The 25,099-nt window shown below is 36.3% G+C and overlaps 1 protein-coding gene across 5 annotated transcripts in view; it reads left to right on the top strand.

Annotated features, from left to right (window-relative positions):
* The window catches only part of TLL1 (tolloid like 1), a 342,701-nt gene that overhangs the window by 240,558 nt on the left and 77,044 nt on the right, over positions 1-25,099 (top strand). For 4 of the 5 annotated variants that reach the window (XM_043902682.1, XM_043902683.1, XM_043902680.1 and 1 more), the window contains 3 exons: positions 2,630-2,810; positions 11,429-11,554; positions 14,299-14,426. In XM_043902682.1, the coding sequence (XP_043758617.1) occupies positions 2,630-2,810; positions 11,429-11,554; positions 14,299-14,426 (435 nt within the window). Of the gene's footprint in view, positions 1-2,629; positions 2,811-8,121; positions 8,251-11,428; positions 11,555-14,298; positions 14,427-25,099 lie in introns of those variants that run through there. The other variant, XM_043902684.1, reaches the window with a different exon arrangement.

Here is a 25,099-nt window from a genome sequence, read left to right as displayed (position 1 = left end):
ATGAATTAAGATTCAGAAGTATGATAAAATTCACTCATAAAATGTGTTTTGTCTTTGATGTATATTTGTTGAACAATTGCAAATAAGTGGAGAACAGAAACATAATGTATCTGTGGTGGTTTAGTCGTTCAATTGTGTCCGATTCTTTGGGACTCCGTGGACCGTAGGCCACGAGGCTCCTTTGTCCTTGGGATTTCCCAGGCAAGACTACTGAAATGCATTGTCATTTCCTTCTCCAGGGGATCCTCCCCACCCAGAGACTGAACCTGGGTCTGTCACACTGCAGGCAGATTCCGTACTAACTGAGCCACCAGTACACCTGGGTAATATTGAAAGGTTGCTGCTGAACGATAAGATGCGGGATTCTTGGCCTCCGGAGGAGAGGAATTCACTCCGGGGCCAAAGACGAGGCTGGATCGCTCAGAGCTTTTGTGTAATAGAGTTTTATTAAAGTATAAAGGAGATGGAGAAAGCTTCTGACATAGGCATCAGAAGCGGTCAGAAAGAGTACCCCTCCACACACTAGTCTTCAGCTGGATGTTATATAGTCACTAGCAGTCTGTTAATGAAAAGAAAGGAATGTCTTACAACTCAGAATGGCACCAGGCCCCTCATCCATAAGATGCAATTTGGGATAAGCTTGGCACTAGATGATTCATCCCAGGCCATAAAATGACTGACTTGAATCTTGGCAGATTACCATACAAAGAGTTTTGTTTACATAGATTAGGGGAACAATATCTGAGTATAACAGACTGGTTTGTCAAGTAGGTTCTGAGCCATTTGGCGGAACCAACTTGAAGACACAGTCTGGGGTACATTAACATGGCTTAAGACAAACATTTCCATAAGAAAAAATGTACTGGTTAACTCAAGGTTTGAGAATAGTTAGCTTCAGGTGAAACCAGGTGTCATGGCAACACAGCATTTTAAGAGAAACCTCCTTTTAAATTTGTATAGAGAAGGAAAAAAAAATATCGCTGTTTCCTCCTGCCCCTTAAGAGAGAGAAAAATGTCTGGCACTTGCAGCCTATTTCCTCCGTTTGGAGATCCCTGGCCTTCCTAACTGTTACCCTCTCAATATTATTGGTGATGTTTGTGGGTTTTATGCCATAATTTTGTGTTGTATGTGTATCTTTGCTTCTTCTTTGCCCCTCCCACTTTTCCTACTTTTTAAATCATTTAAAAAAATTTTTATTTGTAGTAGTCAAGGCATTTGTGTGCATGTTTAGTCTCTTATTAATGGCTTTCAGGTGGGACTTCCCAAGAGGCTCAGTGGTAAAGACTTAACCCGACAATGCAGCAGACACAGGTCTGATCCCTGAGTCAGGAAGATTCCCGGAAGAAGGAAATGGCACCCCACTCCAGTACTCTTGCCTGAGAAATCTCATGGACAGAGGAGCTTGGAGTGGTATAGTCCATGGTGTCACAAAAAGAATTGGACATGACTTCACAAATAAACAAACAACAGCTGGCTTTGAGGTGAAAAGAAATGCAGACTTTCGTGTTTCCTTTAAGGAAATTGAAGTCTGAAATGCGATGAACTGATATTTCAGAGAATTGTACAATTTTCGACCTCTGTGGACCTTTTGAGGTCTTCTTCACAACATGTATAAGTTTTATGATGGAAAAATGACTGCAATTTATTTTTCTCACATACTTTATCCACATGAAACATCATTTTTCTTTAATAATTGTCTGAAATTTAGGGAAATATTAAAATTAAGAAAGCATTTTTACAGTAATCTTAGAAAAGCTTTCACAAGAGCAGCACTGTTTTGAAAATGGGACTCTTCCTACCAGTTCTGTGATGTAATATGAGCTTAGTACTGAATGGCTTCTACTTTCTGAGTTTCCCTGAAGCTGTTCATTATGGCAGAAATGGCATTTTGATTCACTAGTTGGTAGAAGTTCCAAAGGATAGAAGTTTATGTTTAGGAGGAAGATAGGTAGATGGTTTTAAATAAATGGTGCATTGTGGTTGAAGACGTTTTTCTCATGGTAGCAGTCTTTATTCATGGAAGGAGGCTTTACAGACTCCAACATATCCTGGAAATCTTCAACTTATGATGAGGTTACTATGTGGAATGTTGTTAAAAAAAATTCTGTGCATTTTCATAGTTTAAATTCTTGGATGTTTAAAATAAAGGCATGAGCAAAATCTTGATTTGTAGGATACTGGGTTATGTTATCACTTCATTGTTTCATTCATTATATTGATGTCCAAAACGAAAGTCAATAGGAAACAACTTTAGCCTCAGTAACATTATTATATTTTTGTGTCAGAGCTCTCTCTAAATACAAGTTGCAGTGGTAGCAAAGTAGATAGAAAACTTATTTCATTTTTCCTAACAAGATTTTGCTTATTCATTACTTAATATCACAAAAACCAGTAATTTAGGTTGCATATTACAAGGCACACGTAATGTGGAGAGTTCAAATAGTATGTATTGTTAAACAAATACTCATCACTCATCTCAGTTTTCCTTAAGTCTGCATTTTTTCACCTGTTAATCCAGTTTGACTACAACAGGAGTGAAAAGGGAAAAACAATAAATTTTTAAAAAATAGCTGTCAATTATCTGATGCTTTCAAATTTGGTGATTACAGTAACCCTGTTTATTTCTAGGTATGCAAGTATGATTATGTAGAGATTTTGAGTGGTCTCTCTTCTGAGTCTAAATTGCATGGCAAATACTGTGGTGCTGAAGTGCCTGAAGTGATCACATCCCAATTCAACAATATGAGAATAGAATTCAAATCTGACAATACAGTATCCAAGAAGGGCTTCAAAGCACATTTCTTCTCAGGTATCAGTATTCTCATGTTGCATGTGTATTACAGACTTTCAAGGTGGATTGGCTTAAATTGCATGGTATCCATTCTTCATAGCTTTCTATAAATGAGCTTGGAGGTACACGGAATCCATGAACATTTATCCCAGTTTAATAATTTTTTACTTAAAGTTAAGATATTAATAATAATGGCCCTATGAAATGCAATGCTCAAATACTTATCTTCAGTTCAGTTCAGTCGCTCAGTCATGTCTGACTCTTTGTGACCCCATGAACTGCAGGACACCAGGCCTCCCCATCCATCACCAACTCTTGGAGTCCACCCAAACCCATGTCCATTGAGTCGGTGAGGCCATCCAATCATCTCATCGTCTGTCGTCCCCTTCTCCTTCTGCCCTCTATCTTTCCCAGCATCAGGGTCCTTTCCAATGAGTCAGCTCTTCTCATCAGGGGGCTAAAGTATTCGAGTTTCTGCTTCAACATCAGTCCTTCCAATGAACACCCAGGACTGATCTCCTTTAGGATGGACTAGTTGGATCTCCTTGCAGTCCAAGGGACTCTCAAGAGTCTTCTCCAACACCACAACTCAAAAGCATCAATTCTTCACAGTCAGCTTTCTTTATAGTCCAAATTTCACATCCATACATGACCACTGGAAAAAACATACCCTTGACTAGATGGACCTTTGTTGAAAAGTAATGTCTCTCCTTTTTAATATGTTGTCTAGGTTAGTCATAACTTTCCTTCCAAGGAGTAAGCAGCTTTTAATTTCATGGCTGCAATCAACATCTGCAGTGATTTTGGAGCCCAGAAAAATAAAGTCAGACACTGTTTCCGCTGTTTCCCCATCTATCTGCCATGAAGTGATGGGACCAGATGCTATGATCTTAGTTTTCTGAATGTTGAGCTTTAAGCCAACTTTTTCACTCTCCTCTTTCACTTTCATCAAGAGGCTCTTTAGTTCTTCACTTTCTGCCATATCTGCATATCTGAGGTTATTGATATTTCTCCCGGCAATCTTGATTCCAGCTTGTGCTTCTTCCAGCCCAGCATTTCTCATGATGTACTCTGCACATAAGTTAAATAAGCAGGGTGACAATATACAGCCTTGACATACTCCTTTTCCTATTTGGAACCAGTCTGTTGTTCCATGTCCAGTTCTAACTGCTGCTTCTGACCTGCATACAGGTTTCTCAAGATGTAGGTCAGGTAGTCTGGTATTCCCATCTCTTTCAGAATTTTCCACAGTTTATTGTGATCCACACAGTCAAAGACTTTGGCATAGTCAATAAAGCAGAAATAGATGTTTTTCTGGAACTCTCTTACTTTTTCGATGATCCAGCAGATGTTGGCGATTTGATCTCTGGTTCCTCTGCCTTTTCTAAAACCAGCTTGAATATCTGGAAGTTCACGGTTCACATATTGCTGAAGCCTGGCTTGGAGAATTTTGAGCATTACTTTGCTAGCGTGTGAGATGAGTGCAATTGTGTGGTAGTTTAAGCATTCTTTGGCATTGCCTTTCTTTGGGATTGGAATGAAAGCTGACCTTTTCCAGTCCTGTGGCCACTGCTGAGTTTTCCAGATTTGCTGACTTAGATCTTATATACATTATAATCAGATATTTCAAGCGCTAGTAAAAACAACACAAAATTATTATGGCAATATTTTCATACAATGACTTTGGAAGTGGATAAGGTTAATGATCTGGAGAAGGAAATGGCAACCCACTCCAGTATTCTTGCCTGGAGAATCCCATGGACAGAGGAGCCTGGTGGGTTACAGTACATGGGGTCTCAAAGAGTTGGACATGACTCAGTGACTTACACTTAACCAATTCACATTAAAAATTCCCTCTTAAAGAGCTGAAATTTGATTAAAAGTCCCTAAATTTTAAGGAAATAAATAAACATCAGTGAAATTCCCTAAATTTCCCAATTTCAAAATTATTCCTCTTAAAAACATTATTTTGAAACTTGTGAAACTTTAAATCCATCTATTGATTAGTTAATAAATATTAATACAAATTAATAATTTTAATATGTGTTTTTAATTGAGTTAAATTTTCTAATTTTTATAGTTAGTCTGCAACATGTTATAGGCAATTGAATAAATATTTGCTGCATTGTGTATGTTAATCCAGAAATATTTTATGGAGACTTAATCTTAAGTGGTTCTGTTTATAACCAGTTCTCTAAAAAGTTCAGAGTGGTTATCATTTATGAAAACATAATAAGAAGTATGTTTAGCTATTTTTCCACATAACTTTCCCCAGAAATTTTATCAAGAAATTCAATTTAAAAATAAACAGTATTTATTATAAGTGAACTCATATTATATAGAAAGGAAAGCTATTTAAAAATATGTTCTAGCTTTCTTGCAACTAAGTGATTCATCAAGAAAGAAAAAACACAAGGAAATATACTTAGATTTTTAATGAATAAAATGAAATTAAGCTATAGCATTGTTTTTAAAATACAATGATTATTTAATGAAATAATCATGTTGAAATTTTACTAATGTCTGTACATACCTTTGATTTTCAAGAAGCACTTTATAGACCTAAGAAATGGAATTAGAAGAATGACTCTAAGAACTTATTAGCAAAATAATGAATACAGATTTCTATCACTTTCATGTTCAGCAAAGTAAGAAATCATTGCATAAATTCCTGATGTCTTAAAATAGTCATGCTATAGTTTGAAAATTTAGAAGTTATTGTTTTATACAGCAGAATATTCATAAGCTCCTCTACAATAATTACTGTTATATACTTCTGATATTAAGGGTGTATTATAAAGCAATATAATGAAATAGTACAAGTAAATAAGAAAATTATGACTATAAAACTAAGGTTATTTGAACATGATATTGAATTATGTATCTATTAAATTTTCATGTAATTAGGTATATGAGACAAAAATGTCTAATAATATAAACATTTTCTAGAAGATAGCTGGTTTAATAATATATTACTGTTGTTTTCTATGAATGAATGAGGTTTGTTTTTAAATGAACAATAATTACTTTATATGAAGTAAAGCCTAAGTTAATTTTATATGGTATTGTATTTGAATACAAGTATGCAAATCTGCATAGGTGTATTTGTTATAGTTTACTTACTTTAAGTGATTAAGCAAAATTAACTGTATTCTACTAATAACACAATTATTTTTCCTTACATAGGTTAAACTTAAAGGAAACATTAGTAGGATTTTATGCATGTAAAAATAACATTTGGAAAATTTAGTTTTAATTTAATCACAGTGTTCATTATTTGGAAATAATGTAACAAATATCTTGAGGCAATGAGAGATGTACATAGACCTTCCACCTTCTTTAGGCAACCCTGTAATGGTAAAATGATGCAATGATGACTTAACAGATAAGCTCATTAAAGCCCAGATTTCTTGACTCTGAGTTCATTTATGTCTGTAACAAATATAGGAGTCAGATAAAATGATTTGTGTGATTTTTCTTCCTCTATATTCAAGTGATTTCAACTGCTCTGGTTCTTATCTTATCCACCTTTCAGTGTTTATAGATATTTCTTTACACTGTTTCTCCTACACACCATTTTTTTTTTCTCGTGGGAAGGTCATAGATATTTATAGAATAAATTCAACCTGATACTATCCTAACAAAACTTTAAATATTAGTGTGATTAATTTCAAGTAGTAACACAACTAAAGCTCTTCTATGATTATGAATCTAGTTCCAAGTTTCATGATTAATGATATTTAAATATTTGCATATTTTAGAAAGAGCAAATTGTCTGAGTTGCTCTCAATAGAGCTTATCAGAACTCATTTGAAGGTGATTATTTTTTCAACAGTTTTGTGTTGAAACCTGTGTGTCAAAAATAAACTCAAAATGGATTAAAGATCTAAATGTAAGACCAGAAACTATAAAACTCCTAGAGGAGAACATAGGCAAAACACTCTCTGACATGAATCACAGCAGGATCCTCTATGACCCACCTCCCAGAATATTGGAAATAAAAGCAAAAATAAACAAATGGGACCTAATGAAACTTAAAAGCTTTTGCACAACAAAAGAAACTATAAGTAAGGTGAAAAGACAGCCCTCAGATTGGGAGAAAATAATAGCAAATGAAGCAACAGACAAAGGATTAATCTCAAAAATATACAAGCAACTCCTGCAGCTCAATTCCAGAAAAATAAATGACCCAATCAAGAAATGGGCCAAAGATCTAAACAGACATTTCTCCAAAGAAGACATACAGATGGCTAACAAACACACGAAAAGATGCTCAACTCACTCATTATCAGAGAAATGCAAATCAAAACCACAATGAGGTACCATTACACGCCAGTCAGGATGGCTGCTATCCAAAAGTCTACAAGCAATAAATGCTGGAGAGGGTGTGGAGAAAGGGGAACCCTCTCACACTGTTGGTGGGAATGCAAACTAGTACAGCCACTATGGAGAACAGTGTGGAGATTCCTTATAAAACTGGAAATAGAACTGCCATATGACCCAGCAATCCCACTCCTGGGCATACACACCGAGGAAACCAGATCTGAAAGAGACACGTGCACCCCAATGTTCATCACAGCACTGTTTATAATAGCCAGGACATGGAAACAACCTAGATGCCCATCAGCAGACGAATGGATAAGGAAGCTGTGGTACATATACACCATGGAATATTACTCAGCCGTTAAAAAGAATTCATTTGAATCAGTTCTAATGAGATGGATGAAACTGGAGCCCATTATACAGAGTGAAGTAAGCCAGAAAGATAAAGAACATTACAGCATACTAACACATATATATGGAATTTAGAAAGATGGTAATGATAATGCTATATGCAAAACAGAAAAAGAGACACAGATGTATAGAACAGACTTTTGGACTCTGTGGGAGAAGGTGAGGGTGGGATGTTTCGAGAGAACAGCATGTATATTATCTATAGTGAAACAGATCACCAGCCCAGGTTGGATGCATGAGACAAGTGCTTGGGCCTGGTGCACTGGGAAGTCCCAGAGGAATCGGGTGGAGAGGGAGCTGGGAGGGGGGATCGGGATGGGGAATACATGTAACTCCATGGCTGATTCATGTCAATGTATGACAAAACCCAGTGCAATGTTGTGAAGTAATTAGCCTCCAACTAATAAAAATAAATGAAAAAAAAATGAAACCTGTGTGTCTTGTATGCATGCACACATGCATGCAATATATTGTGTATGTGTGTATGCATGAGTGTGTAAGATGTTTATTTTATATCTAAGCATTTATTGTAAGTGTGTCTTCTCATATATTGTTCTGTTCTGGTGCATGGACCCTTTACTTCTTTTTTCTACAGACATGGAAGCTTTCTGCAAAGAGAAAATTTTTATTTTTTATTCTTGCAAGAGATACTCTGCAGGCCTCTGATGGGAAAATGCCACCTGCTTTTTCCCTAATAATGGACCTTTCCTTCATCTAACATGAAGGAATGGAAATCAGATATGTCCATTCCAAAGAAGGAGGCTAATTGCCCTCTGAAAAATTAAATGTTTGGATTTCTACTCAATATGACATTTATTTCTCTTTAATAAAAACAGTTCTTAAAATCCCATGCTGACAGTATGAAAATGCTAGAAAATTTCAAATGAATCATTGACAGAATTATCAATTATTGAATTCATTACGCAGACAGTCTGAGAAATTTTTAAAACCACATCCTCCTTCCTTCACTTTTCCTTTGGATTTTCATTGTTCAAAATATTTGTAGTTTGTGTCCTAAGAAGATAAAAAGGAAGGAAAATGAAAACACAATTTTATTTGCTACTGTTTTTCCCTCAAATTTGATGATTTTTATAAGAAATTAAGAACATATTTGTGTAACTCATCTTTAATAACATTAAGTTAAATAAATAGCTTTCTTTGTCTGCATGATGTGAAAAGTCTGGATAATTTCAAGTATTCCAATATTTACTGAAATTTTCTCTTTTCATATTGACTATTTGGCATGTGTGGGCAGTTTTATACACTGCTTTGCTGGGCATTATGACTTTTATATGCTGCTTTTTTGCCCAGTTTTGAATTTTAATTTAGTTTAGATTAGCTTACACATATATTCTAGCAATATATTTGATAACTCTTAATTTCATGTGACATTGATTATATTAAGCAATGTTTGATGTAGGGAAGAAGAAAACATTAATTAATTGGGAAACTGAAAAATAATAAAATACTTAGTGTGATATATAAAATCTTCTTCTTCTCCCTCTTGTTCCTCATTTTCTTATTCCTCCTCTAAAAATTATTTTTAAATTATTATTATTTTTCCAGCACAAAAAAAATATGAAAAACTGGCTACAAAAACTATTATTCAAATGTGATTTATTTCACTTTCAACTTTATTTCTCTGTACTTACCATTACCACAAATCAGATTTTGTTCTATCAAATCTAAAGAAAATAATTCTCCTTAGAAATATCATGTAGCATGATATTTCTACTACAATGAACTTTAAATGTTAGAAATATTTTATGTTTTGGAATTATTTTCATTATAAAATGACTATGAGTTGAAAAATTTATCATATTAACCTGTGTTCTTTTTTAACATTTTTTCTCTCTCATTCATGGCAGTCTAACAGATCCAAATGAAGGGATGACTCAGGTGGTCCCTGCTCCGATAGGTTTGTCACTGAGCAACCTGTTTACCAGTCAATTGCAAATGTAAACCAATTTCTTAAAAGTAAAATACTTAAAATTGTTAGATTTCCAACCAACTCTCAAAAATCTGGTTGACCTAGATTACAACCATAGTTCATTATATCAGATTTTAAGATTATCAAACAATCTTTAGATATATATTTTATAAGAAATATGTATTTATTTCAGAGTAATTCTAGCACCAGAAATTTTTTAATTGACTCTTTCCATTTACAGTGATGCAGTGTATTTGGCATCAACTCATAAAGAAGTATTTTTCCAAAGCATCTTAAGTAAACAGCCCCTGGAAAGGTATATTAAAATAAGAAATGTAAATCACCTACTGACTGACTGTCTGAATTAGGAAATATGCTAGCTGACAATGTGGTAGTAGGGAGTCTAGTCCACCCCTCTTCCTCTCTGCATGGAAATTCACAAATTATCACCTGTAGTGTTCACAGTTAAGGTAATAGTACTTCCAAATTATGAACCTCTTGAAAATTAATCTTGCAAGGCTACTTTCTATTAATTTCTGATTTCTTACTCGCTTTAATATTTGATGCTGCTTTAGAGATAAATTTTCTTTATTCTATGTTTTTTTTTCTTATTTGCTTAGCTTCAATATTAACTATTAAAAGTATTATGGAAATCTTAAGGACAAATAGAGGACACATAAATTGCAGATATATCGATCCTGATATGTTCTTAAAAATTTCAGGACTGCCTGTGTGTATATTCTGATATTGCCAATGCGTGAATATATCCCAGGAGCATGCATGTGGTGTGTCATGTTATCAGTCACCAAAATGGGAAAAAATAAATGTATTCACAAATATTAGTATCAGATTCTTGGATAAAATGCCTTTCCTACACCCATCTCCATAGGGGGAATACTGATTTGATTAAAACAAGCAAAAATAGCATTTGCTATCTGTGTGCCACCATGAGCTCACAAACCCTCACTAGAAATATCAGTTGACAGTGTAACTTTTGAATTCAGCCCAATATCTGATGCGACTGTCATATGTCCTTTTTGTTCTCTGTGCTATGGGAGTGGGGAAGGTCTGAGTGAAGAACATCATATGTATATGTCAAGAGCAGAGGCCAGTTTTGACTTTAATGGACAAGCCATTCATGGAATGACTGCTAAGAAATGTAATATGGTGACTGATGCCTCTCACTGAATTGACTGCCTGCTAATAGAGTTGGGAATTTTTTCCCTGTAGTGGAATTTGTTGGTTATTTCTTAGAACTCATATTTCCTATCCTAACCTTTACTTCTAGCACACTAAAAGCTCTTTTATGGAATTACTTATTAATTAACTGGTTTGCTTGAGTAGATTAATTTAAAATATATTAATTGTTTCTTCTTCAGGATAATCTAATGATGACTTTTTCTGTCTTGAAATCTTATAAAATATCCAGATTTATTAATGTTAAGCATAACTGCAAAGTTAATGAAAAAAAATCAGCTACAGTAGTTACAATGAGTGGTTTTTAAAAATGATTGCACACGAATCTTGGAACCTTGTTTAGCCTCTGTCTACATGCCATGGTGAAGGATTTCCCTCCATTTATATGCCCCTATTTGCATTTATTCAGATTATTCACAATTTTTAGTTGGTTTTAAAAATTGACAATAAATTTTTAAGATTATTTGGAAAAATATTTTTTTATTTCCTCTGCCCTACTCAAAACTTCTCCAATAGAGCAGTGAAAGAGGCCTACATGTTGTCATCCAATGTAAGTGATCTCGGAAATTCAATTCATGGCACAAGGCTCCAAGCTAAACAAGGACTAGGTAGAACTAAGTCACTATAATTTTGTTTGTTTTGCTTTATTTTGGGGACAGGGAAAGCTGTGACTTATTTTACCCTTTGCCAATATTAACTACAACTAAATGACTCTCCTTTGACATCCTTCATTTTTAAAGTTACTTACTAATCTATGGGGTTATCTCTTTGCTAGACAAAGATGAGTGTTCTAAGGATAATGGCGGGTGTCAACATGAGTGTGTCAACACAATGGGAAGCTACCTGTGTCAGTGCCGAAATGGATTTGTGCTGCATGAAAATAAGCATGATTGCAAGGAAGGTATGAAAGAAAGGTCATTTTTTCTGATGATATCTAGAACTTCATGCAGTTTGGGTAAAGCACTGCTTCCAGGTAGAGTTAATCATATCAGTGAGTAGTAATTGTTAACTGTTCAAATGTCAAAAATAAAAATACACCCAGTGTTCAAAGATCCAGGTCACACTATTGGAAACTTTGTATTACCTCAAGGTTCTGCACATCATGCATAGGTGTCATTAGAATAACTGTATAACAGATGCAGGGGCTGCCGTGATGCTGTCTGGCAACCAGGAAAGCACTGCATTATCCTCCAGTCTTCATATAACAGGCCTCATACCCATCTCCATATTTAAACTGCTGCTAAATGCTTGGCATTTGGTTTAATTTCCCTCCCCAACATATCTTGTATACGTGCTGCATGAATGCTGTCACTTTAAATACCAGGTGTTTCAAAGTCAAATGCCTACCATAAAAAAGATATTTGAAAATACTGTGCCACTTAGAGTTTTAAGTCATGGTTTCCCACCCCCCTCCCCAGCACACACACATACACACACACATAAAAATATCTTCCTATCAGATTTTGGTCCTACGTTCTTACTATATTCCAAGGTTTTATAAAGACAGTTATCTTCATCTCCTCAGCCAATATGAGCTACATGGGGAAAAGATCTTAATTCTTCCTTCTTTTATTTCTTCCTTATTTCTGTTTTGTTTAAAAAGAAAATAAAGCTTTCTATTTAACTTGAATTTATTAATGAGACAGGTTTATAACTAGTCATTAGCACAGGCAGAGTGGTAGGTGCCTGACTAAAACCACAATTACATAGCAATTCTTTGTATGCACATTTGAATCCTACAGAATACCCCGAATTGACCCTCATTCCATTAGTTTCATTCAAATATGGTCATGTCACATTTTTTCCCCTCTATTTCACTAAATTAATGATGTTGCACAGAGTTATATGCACGATTTTTTTCCTCTTTTTACTTTCATGTATAAACCAATGAGATTCTGATGTGTGAAACTTGGTAAAGAATGCTATTAAATCAATAGGCTGGGGAATAGGCCCAGTTATTTTGAGATGTGGAAAATAATTTAGAAAAAAAAGTTTTTACAGAGTATGCATGTAGTGACTCACAGGTAGCAAATACATTTAGATATCCAAAGTCTCTCTTTATGATAAATATTTTCAAGAAAGGACTTTCTAGGAAACTTCTTTTATGTAGAAGTGTATCCAGGCACGCCAAATGATGCTCCTCTTTTCCGTCAGTAAAAAGGCTGGGTTTTGTTTCACTACTGCTGTGATACTCAGCACCTTATACACTTCAGCAGCAAGCCTCTTGGCTTTGTCTTACAGACTATTTGCCAGATCTGGAAGATTCCACATTTCACATGAGCAAGGCAAGGACAGGGATAATGGAACTTAGAAAACCCTTATCAAGACAGCACCCAGACTTTACGTCTTGCTGTGAACCTATGTTGTTTAAAACGAGCTAAACTTCACTCTTTTGTTGTTGTTGTTGTTGCATTTCTCAGTTACAAATCCAGTTCCCTGTGGAAAGCTGGCACAGTTAAAGCGAGGGTTTAGAAGGCAGGCAGGTGCCAGCAGCACAGTAGTGCAGTCATTTTACCCTTATCGTGCAGCACTACTATTTAACAAGTGTTTTGTTCATATAGTAAAGTGTTTCCCTTGAGATTTCTTAGAAATTTTCAGAGAATTAGTTATATTTTAGAATGAGTGACACAATATACAACAGATAATTTCCAGTCTACACAGGATACACAGCATGACGCTTCATAAGTTATATAGTTAGAACACAATTTGAAGACACAGTATTACTTGTTTTTGAAGTTTGCTATTAGAAATATTGTGTCTTCCCCAGTGGCTCAACAGTAAGAATCCGCCTGCCAATGCCAGAGCTGCAGGAGATGCAGTTTCAATCTCTGAGTCAGGAAGATGCCCTGGAAAAGGACATGGCAACCTCCTCTAGTATTCTTGCCTGAAGAATCACATGGACAGAGGAGCCTTGGCGGGCTATAATCCATAGGGTCACAAAGAGTCATACAAAGCTGAAGCAACAGTGCACGCACTCATTAGCAATATTGGATGCCCTCCCCCAAGATGAAGTTATTTAAACTGTGTAAAATCTAAAAGAAATTTCATATTAATTGAATGAGATGTTTTCCCCTCAGTGTTTCATCTTACTTTGCTGAAATTACAAAAAATTTACTTTAGCAGCTGAAATTATGATTTGGATATTCAAGTGTGTACTTTAACAAAGGGAGAGAAAAATGTAAAGATATGTTTCATAAAGTGGCTTAGTGATCCTAGTTAACTATAAATGATGTTTATGTTAATAGGAAAAATAATTGAAAATGTCACAGTCCATTGATTTTTGTTGTGACGTTGCATTAAATGTTTTGCAGTACAAAGAATTGATACCTTTGATTATCAATAATGTTACTCTGCTAAATTTTGACCTTACAAATCCAGCAGTTAAAAATAATTATTTTCTCATAGGCATTTATCTAATTCATTATAAATACTTAATTTCATGTGAACTCAAAAACAGTCATTGTCTAGTTACGATTATGCTAGGCAAAATATTTGCCAAAGCAGATGAATATGATAAGTTGTAGAGTGATGATTAGTTATTCAGGAAAATTTTTCAGCAAGATAGTGGGCAAGTAAGCTGCTTCCTTGATGGCCCAATCCTGGGCTAGATTTACACACTAATTGATACTATCATTATTGACACAGCTGAGTGTGAACAGAAGATTCACAGTCCTTATGGCTTCATCACCAGTCCCAACTGGCCAGACAAGTACCCAAGCAGAAAAGAATGCACATGGGAAATCAGTGCCACTCCTGGTCATCGAATCAAATTAGTAAGTGAGCACATTATTCTTTTTTTTCTGTTAAGCTGCTTGCTCATGTCTTGCACATGCACAGCTAGTATGTGGAAATAAAATAATAAAATGAATGTTTATTTAATTGAATTGAGTTAGTAGACAGATGGAAAAGACTTTCTTATGTTTTCCTACTAACATTGATTAAATTCCTGATTTCCTAATCAAAGTGATAGTAATGGTAGCCATGTAGTTCTCATATAGTCTTCTTATCCTGGATGAGAAGCTTTAAAGGGCATTGCCAAAGTTACTGCAAAACAGTAAGTTTTACTTCCTAATATGTTATTGAAAATAATGTTTCCAAACGGAGATGTAAAAAAAAAATCAGAAATTCAGGAAGGAAACTATAAGTATTCACTTCAACTTAGCATAGTAAATTCTATTGTGTCAATTCTATATGTCTTGTATACAAAGCATATGTGTTTTTTAACAGTAAAACTAATTTTGTCTTGTGATTTCTGGAGTATTATTTTTACATAATGTAGCTGTCCTGTTTAGATGAGTACAGATATCATTAAACTTCTTCCAAATTCAAAAATGAATGTAATGTTCATCCTCTCTCTTGTATTCTTTGATCCTGGTCATCTGATAATACATCTTATATTTCATAATAGGCTACAGAATACTTGAAGAGTATAATTTAAAGAAACAGAATCATAAAATATAGAAATTTTGACAATTTTCTGCACTATGCTATTGTCAAAAGCAGGAAAGAATGCCAACTAGCAAGGCTCAGGACAGTCTAACAAGAACCATAATAAAGAAAAAGAAATTGTCTTGGGAATGAGGCTACAAGTCCATAGTAGCTTAGTGGGCCAATCCAGCCATGAAGTTAATTTTAAAGTTCTGTTTGAACCCTTTCCTTCAGTGAGGTTTTTTTTTTTTTCCCCCCAATAAAGGTATCTTATTCACATGCAGCATAAGAATAATAATAATATTAGAGACTGTCATCGAGACATTCATATTCCTACTATGGAGTTCTTTCCAATCACCATACTTGTAAAACATCAATAAATGACTTTCTAGACAAAGACATCAATTAATTTCAGCCACTCTTTGTAATGATACTAGGTGCTAAAATAACAGCACTGTAGGAACTTGATTGCTTTCCAGTCCTGTTCAAGGCCCTGGTTGAGAGGAACACTCTCTGATGCTTATGGACTGTGATACAGAAGCTGCATTGATCAGTGCAGTAGCTAAGGGAGTTGAGAAAATGGATTTTCCTGAAGATTTTGTGTGTGTGTGTGTGTGTGTAGATCCAAGTTTTGATTCATATCATATTTATTTTCCCTGAATAATTTCTTTTTGTATTTTGTATAGAGTATGTCTATGAATTTTCATTTTTTGAAGATATTTTCTTTGGGTATAAAATTCCAAGATGGCATGTTAAATATGTATGTTCAGTCATTCAGTTGTACCCAACTCTATGTGACCCCATGGACCACAGCCTGACAGGCTTCTCTGTTCATGGGATTTCTCAGGCAGGAATACTGGAGTGAGTTGCCATTTCTTTCTCCAGTGGATCTTCCTGACTCATTCTTTACTACTAGCGCCATCTGCATGTTAAATTCTGGACTCTTTTATTTACTATTCTTGATGGTTTTTAATGTCTGTGGTAAATCTTAATTTTATTTCTGTGGTTTTTTCTCTAATGGCTACCTTCAACATTTTTTTTTTTTATCAGCAGTTTGAATGTAATATATCTAGGAGTGTTGTCTGTCTGTGTAGCAATTTGTCCTTCTGAGAAGTCTCTAAATTTCTCTGTATTGTGATATCTGTCATGAATTTTTGAAAACTCTTGCTCATTATTTCACAATTTTCCTGCTTTATTATCTCTCTCCTTCTGGGATTCATTTACACATATGTGAGATTGTTTCATATTACCCCATAACTCTTGAATTCTGTTATTTTTTGCCACTCTTTTTGAGTTTGAGTAATTTCTAGAGACCAATCTTAAATTTCAGTGATTGTCTATTCAACTGTCTTCAGTCTACTGATGAGTTTGTCAAAGGTATACTTTATCTCTCTTTTTTTATTTCTAGCATTTCCATTTGATTCATTAGCAGAATTGCAATGTGTGTTAGTCTGCTTAGGTTGCCATAACAAAATATCACAAACTGAATGTCTAAAACAACAAAAATATATTTTCTCACAGATATGGAGGCTAGGCTTTCGAGATCAAGGTGCTGTGGGGATTGGCGTCTGCTGGGGCCTTTATTCTTCACTTGCAGATGATTGCTTTATCACTGTGCCCTCACATAGCACTTCATCTGTGTGTATGTGTGTGGAGAGAAAAAAAGACAGAGAAAGAAAGTGGGTGCTGGTGTCTGTCATCTTCTTATAGGAACATTAGCCCTGTGGGATTAGGCCTCACCCTTATGACCTCATTGGGATTAGGGCTTCAATGCATGAACTTGGCATGGAGGCACAATTCAATTTATAATACCCTCTGCTGAAATTTCTCATTTGATAGGTTAAACATAGCGGTCATGTTTGAGTCTGTTCTGACGATTATTTTCTCTCTTAACACTGTGGTGTTTTTCCTTGCTTTTTTGTGTGTCATGTAATTTTTGATTAATCATCAGATAATATGTTTTTAGGGGGCTTCCCAGATGGCTCAGCAGGTAAGAATCCACCTGCAATGTAGGAGACACTGGAGACGTGGTTTCCATTCCTCGGTTGGAAAGATCCCCTGGAGGAGGAATATGGCAACCCACTCCAGTATTCTTGTCTGGAAAATCCCACAGATAGAGGAGCCTGGCAGGCTACAGTCCATGGGGTCAGAAAGAGTCAGACATGACTGACCAACTAAGTAAACATTACATACTTAACAGTAGAGGCTTTATATCTGGAAATGGACACAGCTCAGGCTGTGTTAGGCTGTTAGTGAAGATGTGTATATGGGAAGGGATATTGCTGAGTCAATATAGTCAGTAATCAGCTGAGCTTGGGTTGTCTTTATCCTACAATTACCTTCAGTAGACCATTGGCTTTTAATTCCTTTGTTTTAGCTTGGAGGCTGAATTTTCAGATGCATTTTCTCAATATTTCATCTTTAGCTTTAGCGTCCTCATTCATGTCTACCACAACTGTATACCTCTTCAGACTATTTTCAGTCAACCAGTGAAAGACTGCAGTTACATGCTTCTTGGTATTTGGTAGTCTGGTGGTGAGAGAAAGGGGTTCTCCACCTCAGACAGGATCTATTTTCAAGTGTTAGAAATATCCTTTCCCAGTGGTCTTGCCTCTTCTCTTCCTGACAGCCAAACTGCATCTCATATCTCTGGCTGATCTTCTGTGGGAGAGTCTTTTTGTTTGTTTGTTTTTTCTCTCTCCTATGTGTTAGAAGGTCTCTGGTATTATTGGAGTAGGCTCCTGGGTCCAAGACTTCCCCAGTTTTATTTGTTCATGTGTTTTTCACCTTTCTACAGGGAGTCTACATGTTTGCCCTGGTGGTGACAGGTTTTCAACTCCTCCCCCAGAAGCTTATTTCATTTTCCACAGAAGGGTTGCAACAGGACTTCATGCTTTTCTCCCAGAAGTGACCACTTTCCCATCCAAGCCTGAAATAGCAAGGAAGGTACTTGTCTGTCTCCTGCTCTTCCCACATCTTTCTCATGAGCAGGAGATTGAGGTCCATGGGGAAGAGCGTGCATGTGTGTAAAAACTCCTGTGTCTACAGATCTTAGGATGTTGCATTTGACTCCACACCTGACCTTTACAGTACATCACAATTGTAGCTAAATGCATCTAACTTAGTTAATGGCACCTTAACTGTCTTATCACCAGTGAGCAGATGCATGTGTCTCATCTTTCCTTGACAGGGCCTGAGAGTGAGTGGACTGATATTACGTGTTTGACTAGTGACTTTGGCTCTTTGACATGTTCAGCCAAGTTGTGATTTTGTTTACATAGGTTTTTCTGGTAAGGTTGTTGTTGTTCAGTGGCTGAGTCATGTCTGACTGTTTGCAGCCCCATGGACTGCAGCACACCAGGCTACCCTGTCCTTCACTGTCTCTCGGAGCTTGCTCGAACTCATGTCCATTGAGTTAGTGATGCCATCCAACCGTCTCATTCTCTGTCATCCCCTTCTCCTCTTCAGTTCAGTTCAGTTCAGTTCAGTGGCTCAGTTGTGTTCGACTCTTTGTGACCCCATGAATCACAGCACGCCAGGCCTCCCTGTCCATCACCACGTCCCAGAGTTTAATCAAATTCATGTCCATCGAGTCGGTGATGCCATCCAACCGTCTCATCCTCTATCGTCCCCTTCTCCTCCTGCCTCCAATCCCTCCCAGCATCAGGGTCTTTTCCAATGAGTCAATTCTTCGCATGAGGTGGCCGAAGTCTTGGAGTTTCAGCTTCAGCATCAGTCCTTCCAATGAACACCCAGGACTGATCTCCTTTAGGATGAACTGGATGGATCTCCTTGCAGTCCAAGGGACTCTCAAGAGTCTTCTCCAACACCACAGCTCAAAAGCATCAATTTTTTGGCGCTCGGCTTTCTTCACAGTCCACGTCTCACATCCATACATGACCCCTGGAAAAACCATAGCTTTGACCAGATGGACCTTTGTTGGCAAAGTACTGTCTCTTCTTTTTAATATGCTATCTAGGTTGGTCATAACTTTCCTTCCAAGGAGTAAGCATTTTTTAATTTCATGGCTGCAATCACCATCTGCAGTGATTTTGGAGCCCAAAAAATAAAGTCTGACACTGTTTCCACTCTTTCCCCATCTATTTCCCATGAAGTGATGGGACCTGATGCCATGATCTTAGTTTTCTAAATGTTGAGCTTTAAGCCAACATTTTCACTCTCCTCTTTCACTTTCATCAAGAGGCTTTTTAGTTCCTCTTCACTTTCTGCCATAAGGGTAGTGTCATCTGCATATCTGAGGTTATTGATATTTCTCCCGGCAATCTTGATTCCAGCTCGTGCTTCTTCTAGCCTAGCGTTTCTCATGATGTACTCTGCATAGAAGTTAAATAAGCAGAGTGACAATATACAGCCTTGACGTACTCCTCTTCAATCTTTCCCCAAATCAGGGTCTTTTCTAATGAGTTGGCTTTTTGCACAGGTAGGGTAGAGTAACACTAGTCCCAGCATTCTATGATATATCCAAGAAGAAATGGAACTTCTAATATACCTCAACTTGAAAATATGTTAATAATTTTATTTGTTCACAATTATATACCTGTCAGCTTATTGAGCATCCCTTTCAAGCTCTAGGATGGTCTGCTTCTTCACAAATTACAGGCAAATATTCCACGTGAAGATCAGGAAACAGTCTGGATTCAACAATAATACCTGCTAGTATCCTAAGAAGATAATTTTTAGAAGGAAAATAAGAGCTTTAATGCAAGTACTGATCTTTTTTTAAGTATTTGACTTTGTGATTTTGTAGAAGTTGTTGCAGTCTAAGACAGATTTTGTCAACATTAACATGTATCAGAATTACCTGAAAAATTTGCTAAAACACATTTTTGCCATTCTGAGGTTTCTGAATCAGAGCATAATATTGATTCTACTCTCTTACATCATTAATCATGTTCATACAAAATCTGACTCACAATATCACTCCAACAATCAGTATCAGCAGAAAGTGTGTAACAGATTTGCTACCAACAAGTTTATTTTAATGCTATACTTTCTAACTCTTACCATTTTGGCATTATTGTTCCTTATGTTTACTATTATTGTCTCCTTGCTTATAATATAATTGTTAATGAGTCTTATCTACTTTATAACTGAAATCACTATTCTGTTGCAGATACCAGCCAATGTACATTTGGCTAACCCTTGTTGTAATATTCAAACCAACCAACCACCTACCTATATGCTTTGACATTTATTATATGGAAGATTTGATCAAGAAAATACAGAGTTTAAAATAAATGCATTGATTTCTTTAAGATCCTTAATTTTAATGGAGGAACTTGAATCCAAACTAAATTTGGAAAGTAGATTCTGAGGAAACTTGGAAAATTCTAAAATCTATTAATCCTGTTATTTCAAGAGCTGCTGATAGATACTGAGTTCCAAGTTAGTCTCTTTATAGACCAGGCAAAAAGAAAAGGCAAAGGGAAGCTGTGGTGGCCCCATGTGTGCCATGGAGCTTATTTACAACTTACAGTTATTCCTCTTATGTTAGGCTGCACGGAAAAGTAAGAAAACTTTTATAAGTATTTTATTATATAAAAGCAAAGAAAAAGGACTTTTCCCTGAAAACAATTCCATGACACATTTTAAAAACAATTTTGAGAGGCTTATTCTTCTTTCTTGGAGAAGGAAATTGCAACCCACTCCAGTGTTCTTGCCTGGGAAATCCCATGAACATATTCATTAATTTTTGTCTTTAAATAATGATTTTTCTGTTATAAAACAGAATATTAATATTAAGTAGAATTGTGTGTATGAGTGAGTATATCAGTTCTTGAGGATTTCTTGTATTCTTGCACATACTTTCTCATATTTATAAGACCCTGGAATATTATCTTCGTATAAATACAGTAAGCTAGAGAACTGGGATCCAAAGAACCTGGGAGTGTCATTTTTTAAAAATTCTAAGATAGTCACTCTCTCATATGAAATTCTACAAATAAAATTATGAACGTTCTTAGGTTTTCCATTTCTTGAAAGTGCTCTCCAAATAGTAAAATATAGCTTGACTGGGCACATTTGTACCTCCTAAAAATGTATCTGGTTGAAGACTGTGTGTATAGTTCCCAGTGGTTTCATAGTGGTATCTTGTATTTTAGCTGAAGTTGATGTCATAAATGACACATCAATAAGGAAGCAGTCCCAGGCAGTTTAGATAACTTGGCAAGTTTATACAGATGGTAGGGGCCTAATTACCTTCAGGCACAGGCATTCTGTCTCTACAAAAAACTCTTATTCTTCCTTATAACATCCTACATCAGAGAAGAAAGAGATCCATAATTGCTGTGTACACTTACATAATAATTTAAATAGAAAATAATGTTTCCTATTATGATTAGGAATATTTACTAGAATAAAATCCTAACAAAGTTACAATGATTAAATAAATTATTAAGCAAATGTATGCATCAGGGAAATATGGAGGGATTAGAAACATACATTTTGGTTGCAAAAGACTTGTATCTAGATCCTAACACTTCTACTTACTAGTTGTGCTATCTTGGAAGATACTTACCATTTTAAAACCTTAATTTCTTCATCTGAAAATTGAAGCTGCTGCTTACTCAGATTTTGTGTATATAGACATGAACTTGTATACAAAGTATTTGGCACAGTACTTTATTAAGTGCCAATAAACAATGAGGTATGATAGAATAATATGACAAAATAATTTAATTTTTTAAATTTTTATTAAAAATTCAACCATAGTCAAGTGTGTGTGTAGCGTTATCAGTTTGAAATTCAGTACTTAGTGATCCACTAATTGTTTAGTAAGATACTGTTTAGTCTCCATGTGTTTGTGGGGGTTTTTTTTTGTGTGTGTGTGTTTGTGGTTTTTTGTAGTTTCTTTCTTTGTAGTTGATTTCTAGTCTCAAAGTATTGTGGTCCAAAAAGATACTTGAAGTGATTTCAATTTTCTTAAATTTACTAAGACCTGTTTTATAGCCTAGCATGTGACCTATCCTGGAGAATATTCCATGTGCACTTAAGAGTGCTTTCAGATGGATCTGGTCTAATGGGCCATTTAAGGCCAATGTTTCCAGTTTGATTTTTCATCTGGATCATCTGTCCATTGATGTAAGTGAGGTGTTATTATTATTGTGTTATTGACAAACTTTTCATTTGGTAATTTTATTGTTTCTAGTTATGGCCTTGTCTTTTTCACCTAGACTATTTCCTTTAACATTTGTTGTAAAACAGGTTTGGTGGTGCTGAATTCTTTTAATTTTGCTTTTCTGTAAAACTTTCAACTTATCCATCAAGTTTGAAAAAGAACTTTTCTGGGTAGAGTATTCTTGGCTATAGATTTTTCTTCTCTTTCATCACTTTAAATAAATCATGCCACTCCTTTCTGGCCTGCAGAGTTTCTGCTGAAAAGTCAGCTGATAGTCTTATGAGAGTTTCTTCTAAGTTTGTTGTCATTCAGTTGCTAAGTCATGTTCAACTCTTTGCAACTCCATGGACTGTAGCAAGCCAGGCTGTCCTCCACTATCTCCCAGAGTTTGCTCAAATTCATGTCTATTGAATTGGTGATGCTATCTAATCGTGTCACCCCTCTGCTGCCCTCTTCTCCTTTTGCCTTCAGTCTTTCCCAGCATCAGGGTCTTTTCCATTGAGTCAGCTCTTTACATCAGGTGGCCAAAGTATGGAGCTTCAACTTTAGCATCAGTCCTTCCAATGAATATTCAGGACTGATTTCCTTTAGGATTGACTGGTTTGATCTCCTTGCAGTCCAAGGAACTCTCAAGAGTCTTCTCCAGCACCACAATTCAGAAGTATCAATTTTTTAGTACTCAGCCTTCTTTATGGTCCAACTCTCACATCTATACATGACTACTGGAAAAACCATAGTTTGACTATACAGACATTTGTCAGCAAAGTGATGTATCTGTTTTTTAAATATGCTGTTTAAGTTTGTCATACCTTTCCTTCCAAGGAGCAAGTATCTTTTAATTTAATGGCCTGGTATGTTATTTGTTGCCTTTCCCTGCGGCTTTTTATAGTTTCTCTTTTTCTTTTTGTCATTTTAATTACAATGTGTTTTGGTGCATTCCTCTTTGGGTTCATCCTATATGTGACTTTCCATACTTCCTGGACTCTCTGGACTATTTCCTTTCCCATGTTAGGAAAGTTTTCACCTATTATATCTTCAAATATATTATCAGCCCCTTTCTCTTTCTCTTCTCCTTCTGAGATAGTAATACTAATATTAGTGCTTTTGATGTTGTCCCAGAGGTTTCTTCAGCTGTCCTCATTTCTTTTCATTCTCTTTTCTTTTCCCTGTTCATCGCCAGTGATGTCTACTACTCTTTCTTCCAGCTTTCTGTTCTGCTTCTCTATCATTTATTCTACACTTGATTCCTTCTAGTGTGTTTTCAGCTATATTTTTCATCTCTGTCTGTCTGTCATTTATATTTTCTAACTTATTAAAAACTTCTAACTTTTTATTGTGCATCATTCTCCTCCCAAATTCTTTGATCATTTTTACCATCTCTACCTTGAACCTTTTCTCAGGTAGATTGCCTAGCTCCACTTCATTTAGTTCTTCTGGGATTTTTATCTTGTTACTTCATCTGGAACATGTTTGTCTGTTGCTTTGTTTTATCTAAGTTGCTGTTTTTATTTTTCTGTATCTAATAGTTTGGATCTGTTTCCTGATCTTGGAGAAGTGACCATTTGCAGGAGGTGTCCTGTGTGTCCCAGCAGTGCACTCCCTTCTCATCACCCAAACTATATGCTCTAGGGGATCTCCCTATTAGGGCTGTGTGAGTCTTTTAGTTGTGGCACATTGAATATATGGGTGGCCTGTTAGGCTTGGTTGACCCCGGGTCTGGTTGATAGCTTGGACCTGCCTTGTATGGAGGCTACTGGCTGTTCCACACAGGGGCCTGGTCATAAGGTGGCCAGCTGCAGAATCCAGGGTGGCCCAAGGCTAGAGCTGGCTCACTGATGGGAAGAGTCCATAAGACTTCGGGGTTGTAGCCCACCCACTGGTGGGTGAAATCTGTCCCGGTGTTAGTGCAGGACTACTGGCAGGCAGAGTCAGGCCCTGGACTCTGGTTCCAGGGTCCAGGAATCCCAGAGGTCACTGGTAGGAGGAGTGGGGGCAGTTCCTGAAACAAGTGGGTACTGACTCTTGGGATGTCCCGGAGTTTGTGCTGGCCTGCTAGTGGGCTGGGGTCAGGCTGGCCCCAGGGCAGGGTTTGGCCTACTGTGACAGATTAGGCCCACAGGTTATAGGATTGTGACTTTCTTGCATCTGTTCTCTGTTCTCTGATAGGTAGAGCTGGCCCTCTGCTGGGCAGGGCTGTGTCCAGAGTTGGCTGTGGGCTCAGGAAGACTTTAAACACCCTGTGTGCTGATGGGTGGAGCCAGTCAACATATTAATGGACATAGCTGTGTCCCAGAAAAAGTTTAATTATTAAAAAACAGGCTTCAAGTCAGATTTCTTCTGTGGGACTTAGTTTGCTGACTTGAACTAAGAAATTCACATATAAAAAAGTTTGAAATCATGTAATTATAAGTGTTTGCCCTCATTTCCCCTGAAAATCACAGAAGGTGAAAGTATTTGACTTTACTTTCTATGGTAGGCAGAATGATGCTCCCCATCCTCCAAAGATCACCATCTCTTAATTCTCAGGACCTTTGCATACATTATCTTATATGTCAAAAGGCACTGTGGTTAAATCAAAGGTCTTCAGATGAAAAGATTATCCTGGAATATCTAGATGGGCTTGAAGTAATCTTAATGGTCCTTACAAGAGGGAGCCAAGTTTTATACAGTTGGATCTGAAGATGGAGGAAGCAAACATGAGCCTAGAAATGAGGGGAGCCTTTAGATGCTGAAGAAAATCTAAGGAAACAGATTCACACCAAGGACCCCCAGAAGCAGCATAGTGCTTCCTCACCCACTTTAGACCACTGACTTCCACAGTTCTAGCACAATAAAAGTGTATTGTATTGAGCTACTAAGTGTGTGGTAATTTCCTGGAGC

The sequence above is a fragment of the Cervus elaphus genome, chromosome 5 (assembly GCF_910594005.1).
Source record: "Cervus elaphus chromosome 5, mCerEla1.1, whole genome shotgun sequence".
Classification (NCBI taxonomy): domain Eukaryota; kingdom Metazoa; phylum Chordata; class Mammalia; order Artiodactyla; family Cervidae; genus Cervus; species Cervus elaphus.
This window is presented reverse-complemented; position numbering and strand designations above follow the sequence as displayed.